The sequence below is a fragment of the Pinus tabuliformis genome, chromosome 7, assembly GCF_031772625.1.
Source record: "Pinus tabuliformis cultivar Carrire ecotype Pingquan chromosome 7, CPIR1, whole genome shotgun sequence".
NCBI classification, from domain to species: Eukaryota; Viridiplantae; Streptophyta; class Pinopsida; order Pinales; family Pinaceae; genus Pinus; species Pinus tabuliformis.
Window position 1 is genome coordinate 1900091162 of NC_142293.1, and position 26182 is coordinate 1900117343.

Here is a 26182-nt window from a genome sequence, read left to right on the forward strand (position 1 = left end):
CATAATGCCCCTCTCCCATTGGCTTGGCTCTTGAAGCATTGGCTTGTGACTTCGGTTGATGTGTTGGACTTGTTACCGACCATTTTGTGGGTGATATCCCTAGGAGAAAAGAAAAAAAAAATCCAAAATGGTCCTCAGCCACCAGCCACCAGCTAGCTCACTGTGCCATTTCTCTGCCACCTGAGCCAGCCATGTGGTCCCTCACCCATCTACCATGATCATATGTTTGAAGGTGGGCCTCCTGAACCTAAAGGTATGCCTTGTCATTCGGCAATTGAGTGTTGTAGTTTACCTATCATGGACACTTCTGGGCATGGATTATTGGGGGGGATTCGGTGGAAAGAGTAGGCTACGTCTGTGCTCTTGTTCCCTAGACCCCTTTTGGATATTAACCTTGAATTCTAGTCCCGTTGGATCTCTTTTATTGACCATTAGGCTTTAGGGATGGTATTTCATGGGAAACCTCGATTTTGGTTGTGTGGTCCCGCTCCCTTATCCGCATATATTACCCCCTTTCCACTCATTATTACCCCATTCATCATTTCTCCCACCTGGGTCCACATTCCTCCATTGGGTCCACATAGGGTTGGCTCACCCCTTCCCCTTGCCCACACCTTAGGTTAGGCCTGGAATGATGCCCCGGAGGTTGATGTAGCTAAAAAGAAAGATAAAAGCATATTTGGCCACATTCAACAAAAAAATGTACCACAAAATGCAAAAGATGGTCGAGACAAACACATTTAGCACGTGGGAAAAAGCCAATACATGATCTCTACCCCATCATCATGGCCATCACCCTAGTTCCTACAGGTTCTATGAGCCTCCTTCATCATATAGGAACCCATGATTGTCCCAATCCCTAGCAATGAACTGCCCTACCTTAAAAGGGGGTATTCACTGCTATACCTTATGCATCGTGATCTTACCCCTTGACCCCGAGCAGTTAATCAAAGAAAATCATAAATAGGCAAAAGGCATATAAAGAAGGGTGGAAAAATCAAGGTCGGGGCAACTCATGTACCACGATTTCTCCCTCCTATACATTATAAATCCAAGTGTGGGCTTCCCTTTTATTAGTTACCCTTGTACCCCAGCATGTGGCCCAAGGCTACCCCTTCTCATCCCCTACTTCATTCACCTATCTGTCACATGCCACCACCTTTTGAAGGATGTACCTTGAACATATTATCCCATTTAGAAGTAAAAACCACTTAATAGGATACTTGGTTAACCCCATTTGGAGTTTAGAAGATATTGGCACATCCCGAAGCCCATTATGGAAGGGAAGGCCATTATGAAGTCCCCACCTATGGTCCATGGTTGGTAAGCTCATTTACTCAATTTCTCTAATGACTTGTTGTATTGGAAGGCTAGGGGACGCATTAGATATTATGCATGATTGTAGATGGTCTCCATATTGGGTTTGGTCTCCCTATACGGGGCCCAAATCCTCTAGAGGGCTACATTAGCACATGTAGGGTGTGTGTTGAGAGCCATGGGCCTCCATAACAGTAGACAGTACTCCATGGATCCTCGAAGATGTTCAGGGAATGCTCGAGATTCACCTATTGAACGAGGAAGATGCACCTAGTTCACCTTTGCCCAGTCGGCCCCACAGATGTACCGTACACTTGGCAGCTGACCCAAGACTTGTAAGATGATGTGGCATCACCTACACCATCATCATAGCCCTTGCAAATGATCTACAGGCATCTTTGACTCATTTGGAGACCCATGAGACTATTATTGTGCCCCCACACCCACTAGGAGCACCATAGGTTTATTGTTTGGGGAACAAGGGGTCAACCCCTTGTCCATCACTTTGAGGGTCCTTTTCTTCATTATGGCACCTATGGACCTCATCAGGCCTCTTGGAGGGCCCTACGACATGTATTATTCATCATCTGACCTCTTAAGAGGCTTATTCTTTCATTTGTGAGCTAGTTTGGTGGGTTTGTCACCAAAAGTTAGATTATTAGCACATTATTTTATTTTTGGGGCTTATGTAGGCCAAAGAAACTAATTCGAACTCCTCATTAGTGTATAAATACAAGTGAGATGAGTTCATTTGCTCATCATTACTTGGATTGGATCATATCTTCTTGTGAGATTTTCGCTATCTTTTGAAGATGAGACTTTTTGGATGAATGGATGAATTTCGATGTTTGGTTATTATTTTTTGTCCTGGAGCTTCTATGATTGGCATATCTTGGTGATTGGATATATTCTTCTTACATGTAAATACTATGTTAATGCTATTTTGATTTTTTATTTTGTTGAATTCATGATATTGGGATTTTCGCTATTCTAGGGTTAATTTGTTGTTTTTCTTGGAACAAAATTGTGGAAATTAAATCTCTAAATAGTGTTGTATCATGATTGGGCCATGTTTGAATGAATGAATGTTCCTAGAGACATCCTTGTCTTGACAAGTCACCAAATATTGTTGAACGAAGTATAAATGACCTTGAAGCTACTTCCATTAAGCCCTAATGCCCAACGAAGTTGTCTTTTAGGCCTCCTTGACAAGTGGAAATCAATCCAAACTCTAAATCTTCCATGACTCCATCTCTCCCAAAGGACAAAGCACTGGTCCTCCTCTAGTGATCACTTTAAAGCTTATTTCTTTCACCTTCCCCTCTTTTTCTAGGCCTAGCCTACATAGGTCACCTAGGGCATCAATTATCTCACAATCTAGCCATCCAAATACTTCGATTTTTGGTCCACAATTGCACTGGTGTGTCCTCAAGAAGCCCTCCAAATTTCATGAGATTCCGACGGTGGGATCTTGAGATATTGTAAGCCCTAGCTCAAAGACCAATTCTTGCCTTTGGTTTCCCTTAGGCTAGAAACCTGACTAGGATCCTTGCATTGCCTTTCATTGAAAATTCATCCCTTGATCCCTTTCCCCTCCCTAATTAGGTCAAAGTCTATCATTGGTTGCTAAAATCCTTCTTGTTGACCTAACCTGGGTCCACTTGGTCCCGTGTGGTCCAATACCTTTGAAAAGTCAAATCTTCAAAAACCCCCTGGGAAACCAAGTTCAACAAGGATTTTGGGGTTTTGGAAGCTCCTTTACAATTCACACTCCTCAAACCTAGTCCTTAAATCCTCATCCCCTTCTCCTAGAAAGCCTTGTCCCTTACTTAAGAAGCGAGCAAGTTTCATTCTTAAGCCTCCCCTAGGAAAGGGTCCCCGAGATCACTTCAAATCCATCTTCATTGATCTATCCTTCATAAGTAATTCTCTATATATCGGGTCTCCTCCAATCTGTGAAATTCCATAAAGAGTAGGAAGAATTAGCTATGGTGACAGTGGGCTTTAGCTTCATTGTTGCTCTTGACCTAGCAAGCACCCTCTAGGACCCCCTGCTAGTTTGGGTGGTAACAGGACTGACTTGTGATGCTTTTATTTTGTGTTCCATATATGGAAATCATCCCACATTCATCAAGGGAGTTCACATACCGTTCTTTATATGCACTAACGCTTTGATGATTGTTCAACGTGCAATTCACTCATAATATTACTCTTCTCCCTTGGCTTGGTGCTTGTGCATTGAGCGTTGACTTGGCTTGGTGCTTGTTGCTTGTTGCTTGGACTTTCGACCGTTGGTGACAAATGTGACTATTCGAATTTAGAGATTGGGTCTTGGACTTTGGACCCTTGGTGACAACTATGAGTATTTGAATTTGGAGATTGGGTCTAGATTAGACCCAATATTTTTAATAAAATCACTTAAAACCCTGCAAATAAACCTTAGCAGGCCGAGAGCACGATGGGCTTATAATAACTATTTTTTTTAAAACAAAATTTATAAAAAATTGTCATGTGTCTGAAAATTTAGCCAGGAAAGAAATTGCCAATTTTAAAACATTTTCACTGGATCCATTGGACCAAAAAATGCTGCAACAGGGAACATGGCTTTGGAGCGTCTAGACGCTCCTCGATGGATCAGAGCTCCCACAAGCTCCAAAGTCCAGAGCCAAGAGTACCTGAGGTTTGGACAAAACCCAAGGAAAAGCCCGGGAAAAAAAAGAGAATGCTTGGAGGCAAAACTATCTCTGCATTTGGCAACAAAATTATCTCTGGGTTTGGCAGCAAAACTATCTCTACATTCTTTTTTCTATATAATCAATGTCCCTGTCAAGAGTAAATCAAGCCATCAATTTTCAGCTCTTTGAATTTCTCAGTCCATTTTGACTCTTGAATCTTCTTTGTGTTTCAGTCCTTTCAGAGTTTCCGTTCATCGTGTGGGTGACGGACGTTGTGTTCACTGGCAGCATGGCAAGACTGCAAATGCACGGCTCAACCGCTGCCACTGTTCAGATAACTCAAAAGATCGATCGAGCACAAAATCTAAGCATCCAAGTTTCTTTTCAATGCGATATGTGGTTATAAAGTGCTCTAAGAATGAGGATTTTAAATTTTTGCAAGTCGCAAGTGTAGACATTGCAGATTCAAATCCTTTGTCAATGAAATCGGTTACCGATTGAAATAGGTGGAAATTATTTAATTTATTATGCACATCCATGTCTATATATTTTTCTAAAAGCCTAATCGAGATGCATTTTCAAATCTTAAAATATTGAAAATCCACAGTGCTTGCATTGGCTTTTGATCTCGTGTTTTTCTAACTTCAAATGGAATAAAGTTTAAACATTGGTTGCATGTACTTATAGTCTTATTATAAATTGAAAATAAAGACAATTGGAAGAATTCTCTTTGGGTTTGTTTGAAGCTTCCCACATTCTGTGAATGTATTTTTCTAACAGTAAATCAAACTGGAGTTGACTGAACTGTGACTTCTTGCTGTTTTCAAGGTGCATAACAAGACTGAGAGAGCCGATTTCCAGTGGCTGATTTTACTAAATAGCACCTGCTTTTTATCTCAAGCTAAATTTATGTTTGTTCCTGCAATTTTCTTATGACAATACTTGAGGAAGATTATGGGCAAACTAGATTCTAATGTCCTTTCACGGAAGTGACATTATATCATTATAATGTCCTTTTTTTACCAAAGAAAGGATGTGTCTCAACTCTCAAGAGCGCAACAAATTTCAATAGCAAATTACTGCAACTGGAAGGTTATAGAAACATGGTACTATTTTGATATTTATCGCTGAACAAATTTGATATTTTGATAATAGTTATTGCTGTTAATTTAAGGTTTAAAAGATTAATATGCTTTGCTCAATGACATTATGCTATTATTAAAATGTGCCCCCAACTTTAAGATGAGTCTTTTACTTTTCTTCTTCAAGTTTGTGTTAACAGTGTTTTTCTTGGGTTATGAGACTTAGAAATATTGTATTCTATTGTTTGATTTCTGAATATTGTATTCTATTGTTTGATTTCTGATATCTCCAGGTAGCAAAATTATTACCTAAGCATTTTATGATCAGGCCTTTAAAAATTTTATATTATATATATTTTCTGAGAATGTTCAAATTAAATATTAGTATTCTCTGTCATATATGTGAAATCTTCTGTGGTTAATACCCTATTTTTAAATTTAGCAAGATTGCACTTGCTTCGCTAATGAATTTTCCTTTGGATATTTTATAAGTTATACCAGTGACACGTCTTCAATCCCATTATATGCAGCAGCATTCTGAAGTATTTTGTTTAAGAATTTTCCTTTGTATTATCATTATGTAATATGGTAAACCGGAAAACCCACCCTTGGAAGTTTTCATAATATTATAACTATAAGCCTTTTGTTGTTCAAAATGTTCAAGTCAATCTCTTGTTACACAGTTACATTTGATAAGTTAAATGAAATTCTCCTCTTTAAATATTTAATATTTCAGACCTTTTTTTAAAATTCTACAGATATATGTTGCATCTAGACTTTTTCAGAGACTATATTAATTTTTTTGAGTTTTTCAATTTAAGCAAATACTGAAATTGAAAAATTTAAATTCCTAGTAAGTTCTACTTCTAATTTTTTTTGTATTTTAATGTAATTTTTCAGTATTTATACCATGGATAGAGGGTTGGGTAGTCAAAGTGGTGACAACAACAGCAGGATGAGACACCCACTACCTCCACAAGCCCCACAAGTTCAAGCACAAAATGCAGAGACAACTATAGCTGCCCACAAGCAATCAAGCAACATTTTCAAAAAGCCCTTAATGAATTTCATGAAAAAGATAACACAAAACAAGGCAAAAATAGTGGGGGCTGTGAGGAATGGCTATGCGCTTTGCGTGAGCATGTCTTTAAGGGTAGCTATACAAGAGTATGGCATCATCTTTTGGGCATACTTAGGTCAGAAGTGAAGGGTTGCACATGTAGCCTTGAACAAATAATGGAGATGACTAAGCTTCACATGGAAGCCACTGGAAGCAATGAATGTGATAGTAGCATTGTATCTCCTAATAAGAGAGGTAGACATGAAGATTCATCCCAGTGTATGAAAGAACAAAGTCACATCCAAATTGAGACTACTCAAGGGGTTCTAATACTAGGAGGACTATTGTAAGTGAATCAATTCGAAAGACGTACAATCTCTCGCATAGGGATGACGCAGATGATGCCATAGCAGATTTTTTTATGGCAAATGGAATTTCATTTAATGTTACTCATTCGCCATACTATAAAGAAATGGTGAGAAAAATCATAGTTGCAGGGGCAAGATATGCACCCCCAGGTTCCAACAAAATGAGGACTTCATTGTTAGATAGAGGGGTGACAAGAATGCATGGCCTTATGGAGGACATCAAACATTCTTGGGTTCATTCAAGTTGTTCAATTGTCATAGATGATTGGACAGATATTCAACAAAGACCTTTGTTGAACATTATTGTCACATCACTAGAAAGGCCTTATTTTTTAAAAGCAATTGATTGTAGTAGAAAAACTAAGGATGCTACTTTTATGTTTGAAATGTTGAATGATGCAATTAATGAGGTTGGTCCTTCAAATGTGGTACATGTCATCACAGATGCAACAATTGTTTGTAGAGCAGCAGGATTGATGATCTAAAGTCGATACGGGCATATCTTTTCGACTCCTTGTTGTGTACATGCCCTCAACAATGTCTTAAAGACATTAGAAAAATACAGTGGATTGTAAAAATCATTTCAGATGTGAGGGAGGCACAAATGTTCATCTGCAACCACCATGCTTCCTTGGCAATTTACAAGATGTATTCAAAGAAGCGTTTTTTAAAACCTGCAGAAAAAAGAAATGCCACAAATTTTATTTTGCTTGAGCGCATCGTTGAAGTCTATGCATCTTTACAAGCCACTATTGTTTCTTCAGAGTGGAATGCATGGACCGAGTCTAAGTCACCTCAAGCGAAGAAGATAAGAGAAAAGCTTCTTAGTGAGGATTGGTGGGCTGATTTTAGATATGTTGTCTCTTTCACAACTACAATTGGATTTGATCAGGTATGTTGATTCAGATTCTCTTGCTCTTGGAGAAATATATGAATGTATTGATACCATGGTGGGCAAGGTAAAGCACATCATTCGCCAAAGAAACCCTTCTTTGGAGTTTTTCCATGAAATCCACAAGCTGATAGAGAAAAGATGGAATAAACTCAATACCTCCCTTCACATGGCTGCATATGACCTTAATCCAAAGTGGTATATGGAAAGACCAAATAGAATTCTTCCTATTAATGATGAAGATGTAAAACAAGGGATAATGGCTAGATTCAACAATTATTACAAAGAAAAGATGCTTACAATCAAAATCCTGAAATTCCGAACAAAAACCTTGTGATTATAACAACAATTGAAACACATAATATGGAATCTAAAACTGATTCTTTTCCCTTACTTTGTTTTTCTCTTTTTTTTATACAATATAAAAAGCCACTTTAAACTACAAGGAAAATTTTCTTGACTTAAATAGAAGGATGTTATCATGCTACTATTGATTTTTCCAAGTACTTCAGAATCAGGTCTATGTCTAATCACGATCATAAAAACATTGAAATACACACATGTTGAAGTTTCTAAGTCTACTTAGTTAGAAACCCTCCATGCACTTTATCTGATTTATTCCTACCTACTTGTTCTGTTACTTAACAAGTTATTTACAATGTAAATACTGAAAAAAAACACTAGCGCATGCTCAACATATTACAGATCAATAACTGAAAGAAACAGAAACAATCACACCATATGACACCGTTATTTTTGGACCAATGTCCCCAAAAACCCAATGTTGGAAAATCAGTGCAGCTCTATGAGGGTTTTCTTATTAAGCAATATCAGAGTACAATCTGGGTGTCGAAACTGGCCTACCCAACAAAGAATTTCCTTGGCAGTCATACCTCTCAGTTTCTAACAAATCTCCTAGCTGAAACCCCGGATAATCCTTCCGGCAGCTACTCAGCACCAATCTGCCCCAGAAACCCCAGCGTCAACCTCTCTCTGGACTGCGTCAGCCCCTCTCTGCCCAGTGTTGGCCCTGCGTCACCCCGGATGGGTCTGCGTCAACCCTCTGGCCCTCTGCATCAGCAACGCTGGCCTCTCTAAGGCTCTGCGCAGCTCCCGGCTCTTCTGCGTGGCCCTGCGTGAGCCCTGGTTGGTTGTACGTCACTCTCCCCGGCTACTGCGCTGCTCTCCTGGCACTATCTCTGCCTCTGTCTCTTTGTACTCAATAACCCTTAGCTGCAACTCCCGATCACTAATTCTATCTCTCTTAGCAAACCCCGCTCTAGAGAATAGAATGACTGATCACTCTAGTGTGTTCTCCAAGTGACCCTCAAGCCTCCTCTTATACTTTTCCTGTTGACATATCAACGGTCGAGATTAAGTCCTTCATCAAGGGCTAAGATTAGATCTAGCTTGATCCATGTCTTTTGGACCATTCTAACACAGTTTCATATTAATTCCCATTAATATTTTATTTTCCCTAAGTTTAGACTTAGGGACTCCATTAAAAATATTAATTATTTTATTATCTCCTGAACTGTTTAGAATACGCACAAACCCTTTCTGGGTATTGGAGATCTCATGTGCCCCAACCTCTCCACCAAATTTCGTGGCTAGATCACATCTGATGCTATCCCAAATCAACACTCCCTCTTAGCGAGCACTGTGCTCTAGCAATACTCCTCACTGAGTATTACTCTGATCGTCCGGCATCGGTACCTGTGCTGACGCTAGGCCTTCCTGCCCAACATCCTCTGCACTACTACATCCTGTATTGTTGTCCATGGTTCTGCCACTGCCACTGCTGCATCTGTACGACAGCTCCCTCTGCATTCCTATTGTTGCTGGTCCTTTCTCCCAGCACTGCACCTCCTCTCATCATGTTGCATTGTACTACCCACTGCTGCACTGCAACTTAGTTACTGAGAAGTAAGTAACTGATCTCCCAACCTGACCTCCCTGTTGGGCTAGAGACACCCACTGATGCTGAAGCTCCCTCTGTCGCTGACAAGTGCTCCCTCTCTGACCTCTACGCTACTGCAACAACTCCCTGCATCCCGCACCGTTGCACACCTCTCTATGCCATCCTGCACTGGTGCAACACTCTTGTACCTCTCGCACTGCTGCAGCCTGCTAGCCTCGCGCTGTCTCGAGACCCCTACACTGTAGCTCTCTCTGTCGCTCCATCAGCATTCGTCTCTACCCTCATCAGCCAGTCCTTCTACTCCTCTTCGGGGCTCCCGTAGCAAGGTCTAATCCAAGAGGTTGGGTACCTCGAGGATCCTGCCCCTCATCTCTTGTTGTCCACCTGACTACAGCTCGATGTCTCCCCACTTCCGCTCAAGTGGTGCGTGTGCTATGGCACACAGAACAGAAAGGATCATGGCCTTCCAGATGACAAAGTTGGATGCCTCATCCACCCTGTCCTGATCAATCAGCCCATTCATGGCCATCTCTCTGCTCTTCTTGTTGACTCCACTGAGTCTCTACTTCCCGTTTGGAAGTTCTCTTCTGGACTCCCTCTAAGTCCCGATTTCCCTCCTGGAAATCCTTCTGCCGCTGTCGAGATGCCCCCTACTCTGATCGTCTTGTGCAACCGCACCACTGATCCGAGTTCCTCGACTAGAAACCCTCAGTAGCAACTCCTCTTGGCCTTACTCTGTCAGGTACTATTCTAACTACAGTACCTCACCAGCTCCACTCTGCAATATTCCCACAGCCTTCTAAACCCCAGCAACCTGAAGGTGAGAGCTCCTAGGCTCTGCGCAATCCCGGCACCAGCAACCTGGCCTCCTCAGCCAACTGCGTCAGCCCTCCCAGCTTCTGTGTGGCTCTGCATGAGGCTCCTTTGCCCTCCCTAACCTCTGCGTTGCCTCTTCCCAGCTCACCCTTGATGATGCAGGCACTACGTCACCCTTCCCTTGTTGCTGCTCTGTTAGAAATAGCTTTTGTCACCTCGAGACAACTGTTTTCTGCTGCTATTGCTTCGCTCTGCTGATGTCCTCAGTCCTCCTGTGATCTGCAATCACGTTCTGATACCATGTTGAAGTTTCTAAGTCTACTTAGTTAGAAACCCTCCATGCACTTTATCTGATTTATTCCTACCTACTTGTTATGTTACTTAACAAGTTATTTACAATGTAAATACTCAAAATAAACACTAGTGCATGCTCAACATTTTACAGATCAAGAACTGAAAGAAACAAAAACAATCACGCCATATGACACCGTTATTTTTGGACCAATGTCCCCGAAAAAACCCAATGTGGAAAATCGGTGCAGCTATCTGAGGGTTTTCTTATTAAGCAATATCAAAGTACAATCTGGGTGTCGAAACTGGCCTACCCAACAGAGAATTTCCTTGGCAGTAATACCTCTCAGTTTCTGACAAATCTCCTAGCTGAAACCCTGAATAATCCTTTTGGCAGCTACTCAGCATCAATCTGCCCCAGAAACCCCAGCGTCAGCCTCTCTCTGCACTGCGTCAGCCCCTCTCTGCCCAACACTGGCACTGCATCACCCCGGATGGGTCTGCGTCAGCCTTAGAAGGCCCTGCATCAACCCTTTGGCCATTTGCGTCAACAACGCTAGCCTCTCTGAGACTCAACGCAGCTCCTGACTGCCTTTGCGTGGCCCTGCGTGAGCCCTGGCTGGCTCTACGTCACTCTCCCCGGCTACTGCGCTGCTCTCCCGACACTATCTCTGCCTCTCTATCTCTCTGTACTCAATGCCCCTCAACTGCAACTCCCGATCACTAATTTTATCTCTCTTAGCAAACCCCGCTCTAGAGAATAGAATGACTAATCACTCTGGTGTATTCTCCAAGTGACCCTCAAGCCTCCTCTTATACTTTTCCTGTTGACATATCAACGGCTGAGATTAAGTCCCTAATCAACCACTAACATTAGATCCGGCTTGATCCATGTCTTTTGGACCATTCTAACACAGTTTCATATTAATTCCCATTAATGTTTTATTTTCCCTAAGTTTAGACTTAGGGACTCCATTAAAAATATTAATTATTTTAATATCTCCTGAACTGTTTATAATATGCCCAAACCCTTTTTGGGTATTGGAGATCTCATGTGCCCCAACCTCTCCACCAAATTTCGCGGCTAGAGCACATCCGATGCTACCCCAAATCAACAACACATCTCCAATCACGTTGTACAATGGAAATTTAGCAGCAATGAATCAACAAAGTACACAAGAATTCAGCTGACCCTAAACTTGTATTTATTACTCCTTTAATAAAACAACATAAGGCTCCCTTACCAAGGATCATGGCCCTTACAAAGCCCTGATACAAGGAAAACTAGGGATTGAGGTCAACCTCTTTTGACCCTCAATCTACCCACACAACAAGAACAAATACAATGACTTACTTGTTGTAGATGCACTTCACTTACAGCCCTTTGATCCTCTTGTCCTTGGTGTACCTGGCAGGTTCTTTGCCAGCTTTATTCACAGAGATATTGCACCTTCAATGCCTCTGCACTCCAGCTGCTCACAAGGGATTTGCTTCTTCAAATCTCTAGCAGCAATCAGCTCCAACACAAGTCTACTTCTCACAGTGAAATAGCCCCTTTCATTCACTGTACAATTAGCCTTCAAACTTTAGCTCCCTCATAGTGGGTTAACCCTTCCAAACCACTATATATTAGCCCTTAAATACAATGTTATTAGAACCGGACTGGAATCAGTGGAATCGGCCGGTCTGGCCATTTTTGGCCCAAAACCGATCTAAACCGGGCCTTTGAACCGGAATAGGCCAATTTGGTACTTAACCGAATGGTTCTGTAACAAAACCGGTCGGTTCAGCACCAAATCAGCCTGTTCCACCGAACTAGCCGATTCAGAACGGTTTGTACCTTCCCAGATCAACGTAAAAAATTTGCCCCTTTTTTTAAATTTTTTATTTTTTTATTTGGTTGGCCCACTTCTAATTCTCACCTAGGCCAACCTAATATTCAAGCCTATAGTCCTATTATTGCTATGCATTTCATGGCAATGTTAAAAGTAAAAGGATGGAAATGAAAGATTAATGAGAATGTCACTTGACATCCTCCTTAATCTTTCATTTCCATCCTTTTACTTAAATTTTTAACATTACCATGAAATGGCTCAGGATGTTTGAGAGTGGTTCCAACCTCATTGGATTTCATATAGAGAAAGTAGAATTTTAGATTTCACTCAAAATCCAGCAGACTTAACAATTTTTCAGGATATCAGGATTGCGGGGATTGCAACGTTTCCATTGGATTTTTTCATGTACGAGAGTAAGGAACTAGTATTTAATAAAGAGCATCAATCCCTCTATGTACTTTGATGTTATTGGCATTGGTTGTCAAACTTCTCTATCATGACTCTATTAAAAATGTACCCATCACTCAAACAAAATCTTGACTTGACATGCTACTCTTTTTCTATCTTATTATAATGCTTGGAGGGTTATATTGATGACGACAATCCCAATGATTTTGATGATATGTAGGTATTTGTTGTAGCATATTTTTTGGATGCTAGAGGCCATCTAGAGACTATTTGTTGATGTATTTTCGATTTAGGGATGGATTGCACTCAATGATATTTTGGTTATGTGCACCCTTACATGCTATATAAATGAGAATTTTTGCTTATTTGTGCATAAATGGTTTGGATTCATATGGATGCACATGTATATATATATATATATATATATATATATATATATATATGTTTTTCATTAAAATATAAATATTTTATGTGTTTTTGGTAAACCTGTTTTTTTCCATTTTTTTACTGGTTCCAGTCCAGTTCCCGGTCCACAAGAGTTTTCGGTTCGATCACCGGTTCAGTTCTGATAGCATTGCTTAAATATCATTGTCCAATCCAGTAAGCATGATCAGACTTCACAATAACTTCTCTGCAATCATCTACACAGAATACAACCCCAAATACCCCTTCGTTGGCCTCTGCTCATGCCTGAGGAGTCTCAGCCATGTACAAGCTAACCTCTGAGGCCTCCTGTCCCTCTATTACAGGCTCCTGCGCCACCTCAAGTTCGGATTCTCTGTGGTCACCTCAAGTCTCAGCCCTTATATCCTTGCACATGACCTTGAGGGACCTCGGCCCTCCTTCCAGCTACTTCACAGGCCTCACAGCCTCCCTGTTCACCAAGAATAAGGGCTTCGGCCCTCTTCAAAGACACAAAAACAAGCTTGACCCCTTACAGAGATGCCCAACAGCTCTCCCTTATGCACAAAACCACAATAGAATAAACTCGTCCATCCCTCCACAGCTCGGTCTGCTCAGAACATAAGAAAGAATACACTCGTCCTCCTTTGATCTACTCCAGCTCGGCCTCTTTGAGGGTCTGCAGTCTTCTTGGCTTGTTATTCTTCTTAAGATGATGTGCAATGTTAATGAGAGACTTCTCCCAAGTCTCCTTCATTTATATCTCTCCATCATTGCCTTAGGTGTCCCCTTTAGCTCATCCAAGGTGCCCTCACACAATGAATAGAATAAATAAATATTTCTTTTGGGTCTTTAGCCCACCATCTTGTGCCCAAAGCCCACTACTTGAGTACATTGCCCACAAAACCACATTTTCATGGGTCAACTCCACACAACCTAGTACACCAAGGGTTGTGGGAGTACCTCCAAGCTACACTTTCAACAGGTACCATTAACAGCAATTCTTGACTCCACTCCACTCTCAGCGAAGTATGGTCACTAATTGTAGCCTTGAAATAAACCCACGAGATCCTTGAAAATCCTCACATAATCTACTTTAAAGACATTAAAGCCTATTCAAGGTTACATTCCCCTAGGATCTAAGCTTTGAAGTTACCTTTCCCCTTTACAGCACATCACCTTTTGCATGTGGTTTGAAGTCACTTAAACATGGTAACTTTATAACTTACAATGAACCTTTATTTTATAAAGTAACTTTATCCTACTAAACTCTTAACCATAATGACTCCTAACAGGTTGATACCAGGGTCCAATACTAATCCTCCTAATACAAACTGGGGTTTTCATTTATATATTTATCAATTCACTCATTTATGGCATTTATCTGGAACAGCACAGTAATCTTCGGGTATCATCACTGTTAGCTCATTAGGAAGATTTGATAAACAGACAATCTCATAGGCAATATTATATAAATACTTCTTCACATGTTCCGGTATAAATACTACTATTAAGCCATCCTCAATTTGATTTGTCCTTCGTACTTTTTCTTGTCATGTATTGAAAAATCAAAAAAATGGCCTACTTGCGTAACTTTGTGAAGATATTGAAGAAACCAAGAAATATTTGGAGGACTCTGGTTATATCATACTATCCTTGAACCCTTGGCAAGAGCATTTTTGTTAGGTTTAACAATTCTTCCAAGTATGCTGAGGCAGCTAAGCTAGAATTTTCTGAGAAACAGTGCAAAATGAAGTAGACCTCTAATCCAAAATAGGGTATGAGATTCTAGAGTTTGGAACAAGTGCAGCTATGAAGTATTAAGTTGTTTGCTGTTGATGGAAAAAATGCCAGTCATTAAAAAGCAGTGAACACTATCCACTGCAGTGTGTTCTTTCAAAGTTTGACATCATTTTGCATTGTTTGTTGGGTATTTCTGCACATTAAGGTCAAACTAATTGGTAGAACCCCATGTGTAGTCCAAGGGAGATGCCAATCTATGGTATGATAATACTCACATGTAGGATAGTTGGGTTAGTTCTATAAATAATATATTCAGAAAGTACAAGAATGTGATCTGACTAACTCTGGCCAATGGAATTTTTAAGATTATCACATAAAAATAATAATGTGACTCTTTTCTGACCCAGTATAATATGAGAGTAAACTACCATATGGAAAGCCAATCCTTAGACAGTCGGCCTCCAGAAAGAATGCAAGGCACAACAAACTCACTCAAGTTGCATTTCCTGAACCAGCATACCAGAATATAGAACCAAGGATTTGAAGCCCTTGGTGAGCTTATAATTATTATGGCATGTTTGTCTGTCTGCAATTTCCACATGGATATTGTGGAGCTGTCACTTGATTGACATTTTCCCACCAGTTGTCAGATAAGGCACTGCATGAACATTACAATTTACTACATATGTAGCATGGAACATAACTCTAGAGCCTATCATGACTTAGTGCTCCTAAATATGTGAGAATTTGTATCTAATACTATAAACAATTGCAGCTAAATGGGTTCACTTGCTATTATGCTTTATTTAAGAACACAATTTTGCATTGCCAGCTTTTCATAGAAATAACAGGCTGGTTCATACAAACTATCAAATATACTGATTTCATTTCACTGATCCAAGTGCACATAATATATGTTGCATTTGTAATAGAATGAGTTCATTAAATAGATAATAAAAAAATCTAAGCATATTGTGCATGATGTTCTCCACTATTAAATCTACTCTAAACATCCTCCAATAGTTTGGGAAATTGATCACTGACTAAGAACATTCATTAAGATTTGCAAATAAATAATTCAGTATTCACTAATATGATCATGGATGAGTAGTGTTGCACTTATTTTGTCACAAGTCCAAGGAAGCAGTTGTACAAAATTGTTCAAAGTTCTGAATCATCAGCCAGCTAGTTCTTATGTCATTGTAAACCCAATTTCTGCAAATTATAATGTAAATGATGCTAGTGCGGCCGTTTAATTATGTAACAACCTATGTAAGCCTATGATTTTTGCGACGAATTTCATCTTATGAGGTTTTTCGTCTCACCGAATAATGTGTGTTTATAAACACGGATAATCGGCAGAGTTTTCCTCCAACTTAAACCCCAAAGCTAGGGTGGAATTCATTGACGAAGTCTTAAATGAGTCCTACTGTTTTTAGTCGAGTTTATTGTAAAAGAGATTTGGGAATAATTTAAGCTATTTGGATAAATTATTTTATTACACATCACTTGGTCTACTAGATCATACTGTGTCACATAATTGGGTAATATTTGAGGGTCTATAACAAATGAGTATTTCCCCCTTTGAAAGTTGATTTATAATTATATGACACAAAAAAATTAGTGCATAGTCCCTTGCAATCAGACACCATGGCAGGGTGGAAAAATAATTAATCCCCTCAAATGTCAATTAATTAATTTTTTCTAGCAAAATAAAATTAAATCCTAGCCAGAAAATTAATTACTTTAGAATCAAAATATCAAATTTTAGAGAAATCAATTTCTTCAAGTAGAAAATGACAAAAAAAATTGTGGGTCAAAAGGAAGTTAATTTTTGGAGGTCCCCCACCAAGGCAAAAATGGATATTTTAAGAAAAATTGAGCCCTTGGACCTTGGTGGTTAAGTCAAAGTCAAATTTTTTAGGAAATTAATCCAAAATATTTATTTTTGAATTAATAAAAAAGGTTTTTATGAGAAATTCGAAAATTCCTCAAAAATAAATATTTTCGATGGCAGAGATTAAAAGATGATCAAATATTTATCGACGGTCAAGACTATTTGACAGAGATCAGGCCAACTAGTCGTTATTTTCCACTTGGACGATTTATCTATTAATTAGAAACCATTTGCTTCTCAAGTCAAGATGAAATTTCTGACTCTGGCCTATGTAATTTTATAACGTTGGTGTTGATCCATTGATCTGTTGGGATCATTTGAATTTCATAATAAAAAGAATTTGGGGTTCAGTTCATAGTGTTCTTTGTTCGTTGATCTGTGGTATGTGTTGGTTACGGGCTTTCCTCTACTGTGCTTAAATTTTTAAAAACTTGTTTATTCATTTGTCGGTGATAAGAACATTCTATTGGTAGATTTTGGGTCTTTCTTAAGTGATATAATTCACCATATGTTTAACAAGTTTGCTTGAAGGAATATATAGAGTTTGCAGGTACATCGGCCCTTGGGCTTCAAGTTCACAGACTTTGGAGAAGAGCCAACCTTGTTTGGTATCTGGGAATTTTCTCACTTTGCTGAGGTTGTAAGAAACATATTCAAAACCATAACTTTCAAAACACATTTGATCTATAGTCAGTATTCATCGTTTAAAAAAATTATTTCTCAAAAATATTTTATTTTCACAAGCATTGTATATTTGTAAATATACTTGTAAATTTATTTTTTGTAGATCATTTTTGTAAATAAAATTTTTCTAACCCTTATTTTGCAGCAATTGGGGTTTGGGGTATATTTTTTAAATTTTGTATATATTGGGGTTTTGGGTATTTTTATTTTCACTTGTGCAGGTGAACTCCAAGAAGAGTTGTTGGGTTTTTGAGCTAGATCTAGGCCCTTGAGAGTAAGATCTAGTCTCCATTCTATTTGCAGGGCCAGCATCAAGGAATTTTGCAATGAAATTGAGCAATATTGAAGATCTGAAGCAAAATAAAAATCTTGTGGGTGTTTGAAAAAATTTTAGGGCCTTTTCAGGCCCAGCATCAAGCCTTCCTAGCCCCAGCGTGGCCCTCTAGCCTAGTTGTCAACCTTCTTGGTGAGTCGCAGGCCCCTTGAGGGCATTTAGGGCCTCGACCCTCTTCCTTTGCCAAGCCGCAAGGCCTCAAAGAACCTCGGCCTGCCCTCTTTCCCTTTGTTGTAGGCTTGGAGGTGCCCCTAAGGCCCTCGGTCTCCCTCCTATTCCCTGTCGCAGGCCTACTAGGGCCTCTCCTCCCCTCCGCTACCATTTTCTCCCTCTCCCGTGGCCTCCTCTCCCTCCATCTCCCTTATTCCTCCTCCGTCAACCCTTATGTCCCCTTCCGTGGCCATAACTAGGCCTCTGGCCCCTTGATGCAATCCCAAAGGGACTTTCTCCCTAGGTCGTAGCCCCTCTAGGGCCTGCGGCAACCCCTTGTGGGGTCTTCTCCCTTGGTCGTAGCCTCTAGGAGGCCTGTTATAGCCTCCATTGGCCTCCTTGCCCTAGCTGCAAGCCTAATAGGCCTTGCTGCCCCCTCTTCCTAGCCTTTTGCTTGTCATTTTTGCCTCTCTTCATCTCATTGCTTGACTATCATTGGATTTTTTGCAGAGATAGTGGTCATATTTTTGTGTTTGCAGGTGGCCCAGCTACTCAGGGAAATTTGGGCAAGAGGACTAGCCTTCTACTAGGCCTAAAGACCCATTGGTTTGCATCTTCTAACCCTGAAACCCTCATTGTTTCCTTACAGCAAGATAATCATTTCATAACAGTGATAAAACACTCATAAAAGTGCCCTAAAAATAATCCATAAATTGTCCAATGCATTGATAAGTCACTTGTGTAAATTGGGCATCTACTTATTTGGCATATTTCATGAAGTTTTGAGGACTATCATAAATATAATCGAATTTGATCCTAACTGTGGCATTGGTGGCCTAAAGAACCTAAGTACATTAAGGATATTGTGTTTAGCAAAGTGGTTTGGTATATGGGCTTCCATTATTTGCATTTTGCATATCACACTTTGCATTTTAAGTGCTCTAACTCACTCTGCTGTTATAAAATTTAATTGTGGCTGACTGAATATCATTGTAACATAAGTAACATAGAGTTTTCATTGTTTCATGCTCCATAGATAATAATTGCTCATTGTGGAAGGAATTGTTTGTTTACATTGTTTACAAGGGATTTGACAATTGGTATCGCTAATAAGAGCACTAACATATTGTCGTCTTGTGTGATTTCAAGAAGTTCCAAACTTGCACTAATAAGCTCACTCTCTAAAGCACATTAATCTCATAATCCAATAATCTTCTTGAATAGTTGCTTAAGTGGACAAATTTAAGAATTCATTCGATGTTGATATCTCTTGTTCTCTTACAAATTGGCATTAAATATCTAAGTGTTTGCTAATTTACGTGAATATCTCTTGAGTATTGGTTTTGAGCAATATTGGCATTATCTTGTTGATATAACTTGAAAGTTGAAAGGCTTCTAATTATTTAAAGGGCATTGATAACCCTGTTGTCTCTCTTTAGTAATCATCATTGGCACTTTACATTGTCTATAAAGAATCATTGGCTAATTGTTCTATGTGAATAATTGCTATAATTGTCATTGGATTTATGGTTCATATCTAAATTGGATATCTATTGTGAATGATTGGTAAATCACTATGAAGAGCATCTATCTTATTGTTTAATACTTGGGCAATTGCATCTTGGCTATCTTTGGTATCTTGTTGGCAATTGTGAAATTGGCACATGTTCTTGTGGTTGAGATTGTCCCATATTTATCATTGTTAAGTACTTATTGCCATAACTTAAGATCAAGCTTAATTAAGTACTTAAAGGAACACATGTTCTTGTGGTTGACATTGTCCCATATTTATCATTGTTAAGTACTTATTGCCATAACTTAAGATCAATCTTAATTAAGCACATAAAGGAACACTAAACAATCTCACCTTAAGAATCACTCAATAATCTTGCATTGACATCCTGAAACTAATCTTGCATTAAAAATTTACCTCATTGCATAAGCTTGGTTGATAGAGAGATAGGAACACCCCTTCATCTTTGCTTGAGAAGTCTGGCCCCTATAGTATTTAAAATCATGACCTTGCAGTCATCAGAGCCACAGTCTCTACAGTGCCAGAGGCATCGGGTATGTTAGATTTCAAGGAGAGGGATCGTTAACCAAGCCATTGCTTGCTTCACCTTGACTTCTCTCTACCACTTACTCTAGAGACTAGGCTCAATATAGATAAAGATCAAGGGATACACTTAGCTAGGCATTTAATTAAAATAAACCAAGATCTTGCATCTCACCTAAGTCATAGGATTTGCATAACATATAGGATAGTTAAGCATTTAAGCAGCGGTTGTTCATCCGGTCATTTGGTCCTTAATTGATATAAAGCAAGTGGTTGACTCCATAAGGCACTGGTCTCATAATTAATCTAATCTAATCTCATAACTTGCTAAAATCAACCAAGTGGCTAGGCCATTCAATTGTGTCTCCCGGACTTGTTGGTTGCCAACAAGTCTTGCATTCTCACATTTCATAGGGACTACCCCCCATAGCCTGTTGTTGGGAGACAACTAGAACGGAGAGGTCGAGGATCAGAGTGACAGCCCCCAACCTGAGTCGTTGTCGCACCGTGCCTGTACAATCTGAGCAACAACAAGTAGAATTAAGTGATTATGATTCAATTTGCATTTTCTATGATTCAGTGCTATTTTATTCTGTTGATATGGAATTTTAGCAAAAAATTAAAATTTTGTTGGAGTTTTCTAGAGAAAAAACTGTGTCAAAAGTTCAAAATGGAAAATGTTTTGAGTGGACACTCTACCCATCATCAAGGACATAACTTAAATTTATGTCCATAGATCAAATATGGACATTTGAGGAACTAGATTGTTAAACTCACTCTTAAACCAAGCATTACACTTATGCACTTTCTTGACTCTATTGCATGTTGCAGATTTCTTCAAACCCTGCAATATCACCACTCCATAGTAATAAAGTACTCTTGAGTTTGGAATAAACAGCGTTATGTTTCTGTGTTTGTTCACCCATATTAAGATATCATAGTACTCCAAGTCAAGCATTTTACAGTCAAAAGTTATCCCGAAACTTTGAGTTTTATCAAAACTTCTTAAAATTTTTGCTCTAACATTATTTCAGAATTTTCATTCGTTTTATATATGTGCTACCCTATTTCTTACATGCTTGCTGTAGCTCTTTAGAATACCATACTTCGGGTTCCAAGTAAATGCATTTGATATACTTTGTGTCTATAGTTATACATCATTCATAATAACTGAGATCATATGATGACCAGTGGTCAACCATGAGGGATGTACCTTTGCTTTTTTAGTAAGTCATAGATAAAGTCTGGATAGAGGATTTTGCTCAATTAGCTAGATGTGAAAACAATTACATTTTCTTACAACTTTTCATATATTTCCAATTTTCCACCCTAACTTATTACATCCTTGGAATTCGACTCAAAATTTAAGTTAGGTACACCATATACCTAAAAGCACTATGCTTTGTCGAACAGTTGGATTCTGTTTCAGCCATGCATATTGTTCAGATTATATATTATCTATCTAAATGTGCAGATGAGTGCATATTCTGCATTTAAGTGCATATTGTATGGATTCTATATTATCTATCTAAATGTGCAGATGAGTGGTATGGTTAGTTGCAATGCATTTGTGGAAAACATTGTGGATCATTTTCCAACGTAAATTAGATTTTCATCTGTTAGTCATCCAATCCTTGCTTCTATTTACTTCCAATTACTTCCTTCCAATTTTTCGTCTGGCCTAAAAGATTCTCAATAACCTCCAAAAAACAGACACAAGACAGGGATATATGAAATCAACTGACCTGCATCATCTCTTGCACTTCTTGCTTTGATGGCGGATCAGTATGAGGGCCAGGGAAGTTTTTGTTGATGTCACTGATTCACAGTAGTACAAATATAAGCATACACAAGTACATAAAAAATAGACAATACATTTAAAACAGTGTCATCTTCTAAATAAGTATTATGCTGAGATTGGCAATGAAGCCAGCCATAACAGGTGAACAGAAAAGCTGAATCAGAAAGGGGCATGCAATTAAAAGAAAGATACTTGTAATTGGAGGATTAAAACCTATTTCTCAGATCTGATTTGATACCTCAGGGTGGGACTTTAGTGTGATCAGAGGTGATGTCCTTGAGAAATGATTATTGAATGCAGCGTGGTTACTAAACAATGTCCTTTATTGTGGATAACTTCATAGTAATTCATCAAGATAAGCAGCATAACAATGCGCATAGTAACTTTAATGGATGCAGCTCATCGTATCCAAGGATAAATACAGGGTACAGCAGACACACTTGCCATTTTGTATAGAAAAGCTTATAAATACCAGACTGGACGAAATGCTGAACCAAGCAGTTTGTTTTGGTCATAGTTGAGGTCAAGGCACTGTGCCCATTCAGGAGGGATTTTATCATTTTAGCCAAATGCCCATTAATAATAAGTAAAAATTCAATTATCAAAATTACAAATAACAAAAACCCTCCTAAGAAGCTTTGAAAGGGAAGTAGAGATGTTATAAGAATCAGTTGATCCCAGAAAGGCAACAGCTAAAGATTATGGAATTGTCTTTCTTTAATTGCATTAAGAGAAGCAAGGTGGATTTTACAGCCCGAGTGGAAGTGGAAGTGTCCTATAAACTCTTCCTCTGTGTGGGTAATGGTGCATTGAATCACTGAATATAGATATTAGCACAAACCCAACGGTCTGATATGCACTTCAAGGGTGCTAAACTCAAGGATGCATATCTTGTCTTCACACATATGATGAACATATCAAACATTCGAACTTTTAGATATACAATCTCAATCTCTGGAACTTCAAGGTGTGTATCAGACCCAGGGTTAGATATGTCTGTGCTAGTAGTAGTACTATTATCTCAAAGAAACTTTTAGCTCAATATGACCATATGGGTATCCACCCTCAACTAACCAGAAACATTTACAAAAGGCCTGTCATATAGATAGATAACAGGATCTTACTTGAACACCAATAGAACAGCGATATAAAGTTCTTCCAGGTTTAGATAATCCTTCCCAGTGTCCGCAGTAAAATGGTTAAAAACGCGGTCTGAGATCTTCTTCAGTTGTCTCTCCCGCAACTCTGTCCCTGCATGTCATGGATTACTATTATTAAAAAATAATTTAATACAAGGGCACCAGTTCCATTCTGATCAACTGCAATATGAGAAGATGCAAACCCATTTGACAGCTAACTTCCGGAAATCAAGTTCCATATACAAATACGAAAAAACCCAAAAGAATAAGAAAACGGGAGTAGACATATCATTGCCAATGGCCAGAAAGATCATGTGTTCTCTACTGGTGCTAGCAATACTCTTGAATGAAAAATGGCAATTCAAGCATATATGATGGACAAGATTTATATGGGTTGGTATTAGATAGATATTACAGAGCAAAGAAGAAATGGTTGAAGCCAACTGGGAAGATAGGTGATCTATTGTGCATGCATCTATCTATTGAGTTTTGCATGATAAAAAAAATTAAAACAGAGGATGCATAGAAAACTTAGTTAGTACCATGGAATTTGTTTCGTATGTCTGTCCATGCTTGCCCCATGATGGATTGACACAGTACTGTCTAATGCTTCTCTGCTGAGAAGTTCTGGACAAACAGCGAGCAGCAGCAACCCTTCTCTGCCTTCGCCTCCTACCTAGCACTTCTACAAGACAAAGCCAACAAGTCAACCTTGGCGTGGCTGCCGATCATGTAGTTTTCATGGTAACTTGTCGAGGTACAAATGTGTGCACGTCTTTTGCCTAGTTTAGGCCAATAATCACCTATGTTCACTTGGGCCCAAATACTTAACGGAGTAGTAAAACTACTTGTTAGTTGGGTGCGGTTAACTAGTGGGGTGAGAGTTTCTTTCAAGTGGTTCAATTTGAATCTCAGAGTCTGGTATCGCTCGGTATGAGAAATCGTAAGCGACAAGTTCGCGAATATATGTTTGCCACGGAAATAAGATAACATTTTTTTATTTAGGTTACTGTTCGCAAATACATATCAAAGTGTATATGTGGCCTAATGGAGTAAGTTAATTTTCTATTAAAAAATAATGTTTAATAAGAAATTTGGAGAAATTTTAGCTATCGAGGAGGTTTTGTTATTATTCAAAGTATAATGTTTCTGGGTTTCATGTAAGGTCGAATTGATTTAGAGTTTTGTCTTTTTCTAAGTATTGATTATTTTTTAGGTTATTGGATTCCTTCTATATCACTAAGACAACAATATTGTAATAGTTAGTCAAAATGGTTTCATTTTTAATTAATTTGTAATTTTTTACCAAAATTTTTATAAAATTAAATATTAAATTTGTTTACGGATTTCGGATAGATATTAAATTTGTTTACGGATTTCGGATAGATATTAAATTTGTTTACGGATTTCGGATAGATATGGGATGTTATGTTAATGCACTCTTTGATGTAAAGTTATTGGTTTAATTTCCCGTAAATTAGGGTGATATATTAGACATGATGAAAATATGGTCCTACCAAGCTTAAAAAAAAAACAAATTTGTTTTTTAAATGAAAATCATTTTTTGAATTTTTAAAATTTTAATTTCTAATGTTAAAATTGTGGATGAGTGTTTAAATTCAAATTTTCAAAATTAAAAATTGTGAAAGAAAAAAAAAACCTCTAATTGTCAAATCCCTTAATAAATTAATTATAATAAAAAAGAAAAAAAAAAACCTCTAATTGTCAAATCCCTTAATAAATTAATTATAATAAAAAAATCCAAATTTGGATTTTTCCATAACTAATTTTTTATTTTCCAAAAAAAATAGTTGTCATTACATTTGGGTTTTTACCAACCATGGAAACTTGTCAATTTAAAAAACAAAAGCAACAATGTTGCATATTACATAGATTTTTTATTGTTGAATGGCCTTTGGTTAATCATTTTCCTCAATAAACCTTACCTATATTATATATCTTCACAAACAAAAGCAACAATGTTGCATATTACACCGATTTTTTATTATTGAATGGACTTGGTTAATCATTTTCCTCAATAAACCTTACCTATATTATATATCTTCACAATTCAATTTTAAGTGCTTCACAATTCAATTTTAAATCACGATGCAATATAAAAAAATAAAATACAAGTCACCACTACAATAATTATTATTTTCTCTTTTGTCTTCCTAATTTAAAAATATAAAATAAAAAATATGTATATATTTTTTTATTAATATTTTAATATACTAGATATTGTAACTTTTTATATTAAATATTTTATTACATATAAATTTTTTGTCACTCTATTAAAACGGCATGAGGTATTCATATCAATTTGATTTTTTAGACATAGAAATTCTACATAAATTATTTATTTAGACATAGAAATTCTACCATAAATTATCTATTTGTCCCTTAATTAGGACTGGTATAAATTTAAAGTTAAATAAACAGCTTGTTACAATAATTAGCTTTTTAAAATTTTATTTATTTTATTTATATCATATACATATATACATTATTTAATACAAAGATACTATATATTGTAATTTCTTCTCCTTATTTGGTCTCATAAGTTAAAGATGGAATAAAATGTGCACCAACACATTTCAATAAACTCTTAATTTTTGTAACAAACAATAATGGTGGGGCTAATGTTTTACCCAAAATTATCTATGCACCTATCTTTATTTTGCTCTAAAGTTATCGAGTCCATTAATTACTTCTAGTATTTCCCTTCATTATATTCAAATGTGTTTCATTATTAGATTTATGAAATTGTTCATGCATTCAATAATTGTTATCGATTACTTTTTGCATAAGTGGCAGGTACTTAAGCAGCAGGTTGCATATTATTCGATTACTTTTTGCATAAGTGGCAGGTATTGGTTGCATATTACACTTGTTGTTATATTAAATGAATTTGTGAAATATATGTGGATAAGAAGGGGAAAAAAGTTAGGAATGATATTTAAAAATGTATTTCAGAGTTTAGGTTTTTTTGAGATGAGTAATTTTAGTATTGTTTTAGTGGGCCTAATGGTTAAGAGTGTGTGTTTCCTCCTAAGAGGTCACGGGTTCAAAACGGGGTAGAGAGTATGTTTGCCTTCGTAGACTTAGCAATCAAATCGTTGCACGAGATGGATACCTTGTTCCAGAAACAAGAAAGTCTTATACACCAAATAATACATATTATTGAGTTAAATAAAATATAATATAACTTAAAAAAATTAATTTCAATGATTTCGCAAATAATTTGTTTCCTAATCATTTGAGTTTAAGTTTTTAAAACATTTTGTAATTAACTTATTTATCGTATTTAT

At 37.8% G+C, this 26182-nt stretch overlaps 1 protein-coding gene across 1 annotated transcript in view; it reads right to left on the minus strand.

The window, feature by feature from the left end:
- The window catches only part of LOC149256071 (Calcium-binding EF hand family protein), a 44941-nt gene extending 21277 nt beyond the window's left edge, over positions 1 to 23664 (minus strand). The window contains exons 1-3 of the mRNA XM_089460661.1: positions 23414 to 23664; positions 22857 to 22983; positions 21677 to 21749 (exon numbers count right to left, since the gene is read on the minus strand). Coding sequence (XP_089316787.1) covers positions 21677 to 21749; positions 22857 to 22983; positions 23414 to 23453 — 240 coding nt within the window. The 5' untranslated portion in view covers positions 23454 to 23664. The remainder of the gene's footprint in view (positions 1 to 21676; positions 21750 to 22856; positions 22984 to 23413) is intronic.
- Between the last annotated feature and the right edge of the window lie 2518 nt (positions 23665 to 26182).